The sequence below is a fragment of the Gossypium raimondii genome, chromosome 12, assembly GCF_025698545.1.
Source record: "Gossypium raimondii isolate GPD5lz chromosome 12, ASM2569854v1, whole genome shotgun sequence".
Taxonomy (NCBI): domain Eukaryota; kingdom Viridiplantae; phylum Streptophyta; class Magnoliopsida; order Malvales; family Malvaceae; genus Gossypium; species Gossypium raimondii.
This window is the reverse complement of record NC_068576.1, coordinates 7,882,794-7,889,354: the sequence shown is the minus strand read 5'-3', so window position 1 is coordinate 7,889,354 and position 6,561 is coordinate 7,882,794. Positions and strand designations below refer to the sequence as shown.

General features: G+C 33.1%; 1 protein-coding gene across 1 annotated transcript; it reads left to right on the top strand.

Moving 5' to 3' along the window:
• Positions 1 to 5,340: 5,340 nt before the first annotated feature.
• LOC105763122 (probable carboxylesterase 17) lies at positions 5,341 to 6,561 on the top strand. Its single transcript, XM_012581212.2, has one exon. It carries the CDS (start codon positions 5,341 to 5,343, stop codon positions 6,367 to 6,369), a length of 1,029 nt encoding a protein of 342 aa, XP_012436666.1. The 3' UTR covers positions 6,370 to 6,561.

Here is a 6,561-nt window from a genome sequence, read left to right as displayed (position 1 = left end):
GCGTCGTTGGGCTTAGGTTTTTAGCGGCGCTTTCTAGAAATCGCCGCTAATGTTTATTTTCTACGGCGTTTTTGATAGAATGCCGCTAATAATCGATCTTTAGCGGCGTTTGGAAAATAAACGCCGCTAAAAACGCCGCTAAAAGCCTGTGTTGGTGTAGTGAGTGACTAAAATGTAACCTGAGGCAAACAAAAGTGACTATTTTTATAGTTTACCCTATATATATATATATACATACTTATATATATTTTTATATTCTATAATCCATATGCATTTTTATTTATATATATATGTATATACATACGTCTTCTATACTTTATAATTTTAAATATATAAATATATATATATATATGCACGTATACATTTTTATAACCTATACATATATTTAACAATTCCTAAATATACATTTTATGTTCTATCGTTTTAAATATGTACATACTTATATTTTCATATATATTTCTATAATTTATATATATTGATATATCAATACACATTTTAATTTCACGAATATATATATACTTACATGCTTTTTATCTTACAAATTTTTATACCTATATATACATATATTACTCTTGTAATTTTATTCATTTCTTTATTTATTTTTCATCATCATTTAGAATGAATGTTTTAATTTTATTGCTTATATCTTTGTAATTGTGTATTATATTAGTTTGTCTTTGTATTTATTTTACTTCGTAGCCCTCGTTTGTATTATTTTGCTTACATCATCATCATTCCATTACGCCCATTTTTATTTAGATTTTCAAAAAAGAAATTTTAAAAAATATAAGTAGTAATCAGTATTTGGGATCTTCGAAAGAATCGAGCCCTAACGTATTGGGTTCTGATTTTCTTTGTTGAATCTAAATAATCGAGATTACTTTTTTAAAAATGATAAAGGCTCATTATCGGGAAGTCAATATGTTGTGTCCTAACGCATTGGATATGACACGTTGTTTTCCCGAGATGAGGATTGTTTCTAAAAAATTAATAAAGGCAATGTTTTGCGTTTGGAGATTCGAGAAAACGTGCCCTAATGTGCTGGGTTTCGATTTTTCTCGTTCGATCAAATAGCCAAATGTCCTTTTTAAATTTCGAAGTAAGATAATATTTTGCGTTTGGAAATTCGAGGAAATGTGCCCTAATGTGCTGGGTTTCGATTTCTCGTTTGACCAAATAGCCAAATATCCTCTTAAATCTTAGTCCATGCCATTCAAGGTTTTTTTTTAGGATCGTATTTTAAATCTCTTTAAAGTTTTCAATTTTTCGACACTAAGACATTAAGTAATCAACTAGGCACCAATTTTGGGCGTATCGAGGGTGCTAATCCTTCCTCGTGCGTAACCGACTCCCGAACCTGTTTTTCTGAATTTCGTGGACCAAGCTCATTGTTTTAATAAAATTAAATTGTTTATTAAAAACAACCATTTTTCAAGGTGATCCGATCACACCTCGTCAAAAAAGATCGGTGGCGACTCCCGTTTTTCTGTTTTCACTTTCAAAATCCAAGTCGACCCCTTTTTTATAAAAAAAAAAAGGTGTCAACAGTCATTACCTTCATAACTATTTCCAAAAAAAAAGAAAAAAATCATCTTGTACAGTAGTATTACATATATGAGGAGGGGTTCACTTAACTGATACTTTGATGAATGTCGAATCCACCAAAAATAAATCTTACGCTTAAAAGTAAAATATAAAATTTATAATAAAAGAGGTAGGCTCATTCCCACAAAGATTAGTTTGACTGTAGTGTTCAAATTTCTCACAACCCGAGCACTTTGTGGACAATTTTGTGCCCACAACTCTTACGATGTAAAATAAATAAAAGGAGATTAAAGTAATGAGCCAATTTACCAATAAAAGCATAATTTTTTTTATAAATTTACCGAAATGGGCCCGGTATTTTATTATTTACTTGAATGGGCCATTTTAAAGCAAATCATGACCACGTCGGTCGCTTTGTTGACGTGGCAACAAATCGCGTCCACGAGAGGCGATTTGTTGCCACGTCGAAAAAGCTACCGACGTACAACATTTTATAAAAAATTATAAAAATTAAGCTTTTGTTGGTAAATTGGCCAGTATAAATAACAAAAAAATAGCAAAAATAACAACAAAAACAGTAGAAAAATAAGAGCACCAAAACACTAGGAACAACAAAATAATTTTTATTAAAAAATAATTAATTTATTTGGGTCGGGCCCTAGCCAAAAACTTTTACCCGAGGCTCGATCAGTTTAGAAAATGAGCCTCATTTTTTATTCAAACACATTTTTCGAATTTATATTTTTATTCAAATCCTACTATTTTTTAGGCGGACCTTCGACCCAAGCTAGACAACCCGAGCCTTGATCAGGTCAATAATCGGAAGTTTCGTTCAATTTGTACTTTCTTGTTGATCTTTTTACCTATTGTTTGAATGCTTTTCTTTTTCTTTTTTCTTTTCCTTAAAAAGAATTCCTTTTTGCTATTAACCATCACCAATAGAAAATTTTTATCATCCGTTTTTAATCATTAATGTCATTATAATTAAAATTTATTTCATTATTTTTATTAATTCCTAATTTTGTAATTCTTATTTTTAAATCACTATGAATAATTGTGAAAGAACTTTTTGACCCTTTAAAATTTTGACTCTAATTTTTTTTTAAATTTCTCTCAATTTATTTATTTTTAACTTTATTGTCAATATGCTTTAGTCTTCCTTTCCACCTTCTTTCGAAATATCTTATTTAATTATTTGCAATGCTTCCTCTCAACACCAAAATTGAGAGGAAATTGAGAGGAAATTTGAGAGGATTAGTTTGTGAAAAAAAAAGGGGTGGGGGTATTTAAAGTTTTTTTTTGGACCGTTGGGGGGGTGAAATCGCGGCCACGTCGGTAGCGCTTTCTTGGCGTGGCAACAAATCGCCTCGTGGGCGCGATTGTTGCCACGTCACAAAAGCCACCGACGTATTGCGATTTCCTGGCACGTCCCCTGACATCGCGCTGACGTGGACGTGAATTACCGGAAAAGGCCCATTCCGGTAAATAATAAAATACCGGGCCCATTTCGGTAATTTAAAAAAAAGGCTTTTTTTGGTAAATTGCCCAAAGTAATGCAAAATTAAATAGATAAAAATTGAAGAACATTAAGTAAAAATTGATTTTGAAATTAAATAAAGTAACCCAATTGATAAATAAACCGTAAATAAGGTAGTTTTACACTTTGTTTCATATATTTTGTACTAATATTTTAATAATCTAACCATAAAATTTTATACTTCATCCATATAGATCATGCATGTTAATTTTTACATAAATTTAACTATTTGTTGTGTAAAAACTTTCAATCGTTCAATAAATATTAATATATACAATATTTTAAAACAATATGATAGAGACATCGATCGATTCGGAGAGTTGTATGTATGATATGTACAATTGTATTGAGAAATATTATCGAGTTTGGATGTTCATTAAATAATTATTATAAATATATAATATTAATAGCAGATTATATATAGTATATTTTTAGTTTCAAAATAATAATAATAATATAAAAACTTAATCTTTAATAAAAATTAAAAATATATAAAATTGTTAAAAATATGTCCAAAATTAGTTTGGATAATTGAGATCTGAATTTGGATAATAATTTTTATATCGATTTCATAAAACCAAGACTTTAATTTTCTTTTTCTTTTTTTTATGTTATTAGGATTGGTGGGGTGAATGAATGTTATGAAATATCCATCATCATCATGTTAACAAGGAGTTCTTTAAATTCCTGGGAAATATACGTGAGAATCCACGTCTCTTTTTTTCTTTCACACAAATGAATCATGGTAGTCAAAAAGGAGAGCACCATTAGAGAATAAAGATTGCAAACCCCATTTTCATTTCCAAATCCATGGGCAAGAAACTCAAATTTCTGGTGGAACTCATGGATGAAAAGAATCTAAACTTTTATCCTCCTCAAGTGAAGTGAATGGGACCTGTAATTTTTCCCTGTAAATTTCATAAAGTTGAATGATTCGGATTTACAGTTTGTACTTCAGGCTTCCTACATTTTTCATATGATATCTTTCCAGATCTTCATGGGACCTACAGAATCTTGCAATCTTTAGGAGCAATCCTGATATCATCTTTTCTCTACATTTAATAATAATAATTATGCCTTTGGTCTCCATGTTTGCTCTTAGTTGATGCATATCGCCTAAATCTCTGCAAGTCTTCTATCTTTTCCGGATATAATCCAGGATACACTAAATACATGAAGAACTTAAAAAAATCTGATCGTATCCAATGCTCCCAACCGATGAGTAACATAGTATGCCGACACTTGGACAAACAGCTGGTCTAAATTGTTTCTAACTTCTTTTTATCTCTATAAGATTCACAACAGCTCTACTTTTATAAAAGCATGCATGAAAGACTTGATAGCAAGGGGACCAATGGTGACTTAATTATCATCCATATAAAATAACTCAGTTGATACTGTTGTTATTGTAACAATTAAAAAGACAGGTTTGAGCACACTTGAGTACATCTTTTCCTCTAATTTAAAGGTTAAAAAGGGTTATAGGTAAAAATAGGCTTATCCAACTATACTGTAAGTCTGTAACACTCTTTAATCCTAATGCATTAATGGAGCCAACAGTATGCATGGTAGCACCGAAATGCTTATGTGGGCAAAAATGACGCCTAATATTCTATATAGCAAGTCCAAGAACAAAATCTTTAAAATTCTCTCCCACTTCTCCAGCCTTTTTCTTTTTCTTGATAAATGTGTGGGAATATCTTGTGTTAATTTGCTCACAGTTTAGCCTTATCAGGACAAGAGTACACCATTTTGGATCGATTGCACAAGCTTCCCATACAATTATGACAATTAAAACTTTATACCATTGACTTAGCGTAAGGTTTGAATGACATTAATTCAACATCAATATACTGAAACTGTCTTAAGTTTAACATAATAACTATCTGCTTAATGCCCATTTGCATGGTGTAAGCTTGCAGTTCATGAGCTTATATGTATACTTTAGTTCACACGGGGAGAATCAAACAATGCTTTGATGTATGTTTTGTTATTATGGTCGGTTTTGTTTGGTTAAGCATTGATGCAAAGTTTATGGATAGAACTGATTCTTAATTCACTTTCGATGAACTAAAAGCTGTGACTTTTTCTTTTGCACTTAAGAATTAAGAGTTCTAGAAAAACGATCGAGAATCTGTATGACGGTATACCTCATTGATGAGTTCAGTACCCAACTTTTCTAACGCTATATAAGGATGCCTTAAAGTACTTTCAAGTCACAACCATTACTACCAAAGACAATTCTAATTTCATATTTCATGAGATCAAAAAGAATGGCAGCCATTTCCTTCAATCCTAGACTCAATGTTCAGGGAGGCAGGAAGAATCATGGCGTTGTAGTTGAAGAGATTGAAGGGCTCATCAGAATTTATGGAGACGGGCAAGTTGAGAGGCCACCGATCATCCCTTCCGCCCCTTGCATGGTCACAAATGGTGTGGTATCTAAAGATGTTGCTATTGAGAAATTCACCAATTTGTGGACACGTATCTATGTCCCAAGCTACTCCAGCAAGATGCCTTTACTTGTCTACTTCCATGGGGGTGGATTCTGTGTTGGCTCAGCAAGTTGGAGATGTTACCATGAGTTCCTGGCTGCACTTGCTTCCAAAGCTGGTTGCATAATCTTATCTCTCAACTATCGTCTAGCTCCAGAAAACCGTCTTCCTGCCGCGTATGATGATGGGATCAACACTCTTATGTGGGTGAAACAAGAAGCTCGGAATGGGGCTAATGAACACAAATGGTGGTTAAACCAATGCCGGTACTCTAGTTTGTTCCTAGCAGGCGATAGTGCCGGTGCTAATATAGCTTACAATGTGGCCATCAGATCCTATGGAATATCTGGTTCCAGTATCAAGCCTTTGATTCTAAAGGGTATAATCTTGATTCAACCATTTTTCGGAGGAGAGGAAAGAACCATATCCGAAATGCACGCCGCACAACCACCTAACTCAGCACTCACTCTATCAGTTTTCGATACCTATTGGCGATTATCGCTGCCGTTAGGTGCCAACCGTGATCATCCATGGTGCAACCCTTTAGCTGAAGGTGCTACTACATTGAGGGAACTGAAACTTCCTGGTGCAATGGTGTGCATATCAGAGATGGATATACTGAAAGATAGGAACCTTGAATTCTGCAATGCGTTGGCCAGTGCTGGGAAATGGGTGGAAACAAGGATGTATAAAGGTGTGGGGCATGCATTTCAAATTCTGCATAATTCTCAGTTTTCTCAAATTCGGACACAGGAAATGATGTCCCATCTGAAGGCTTTCATTAACCAATGATCTCACTGATATTCTATAGCAGTTGCTGTTGACATTGCTAGGTATCGAGTAAAGTAAATTCTAGTTAACTGAAGGATGGGTACATACATACATACATACATACATAACACTAGTATTTAGTAACTAGAACTAGATGCTACTTGTTTGGTTTAAGCTCGTCTGTACTCAAGTGATACATATTCAAACCTTGTA

Coding starts and splice junctions, on each gene's coding strand:
- LOC105763122 (XM_012581212.2), top strand. CDS start 5,341: ATGAGATCAAAAAGAATGGCAGCCATTTCCTTCAATCCTAGACTCAAT.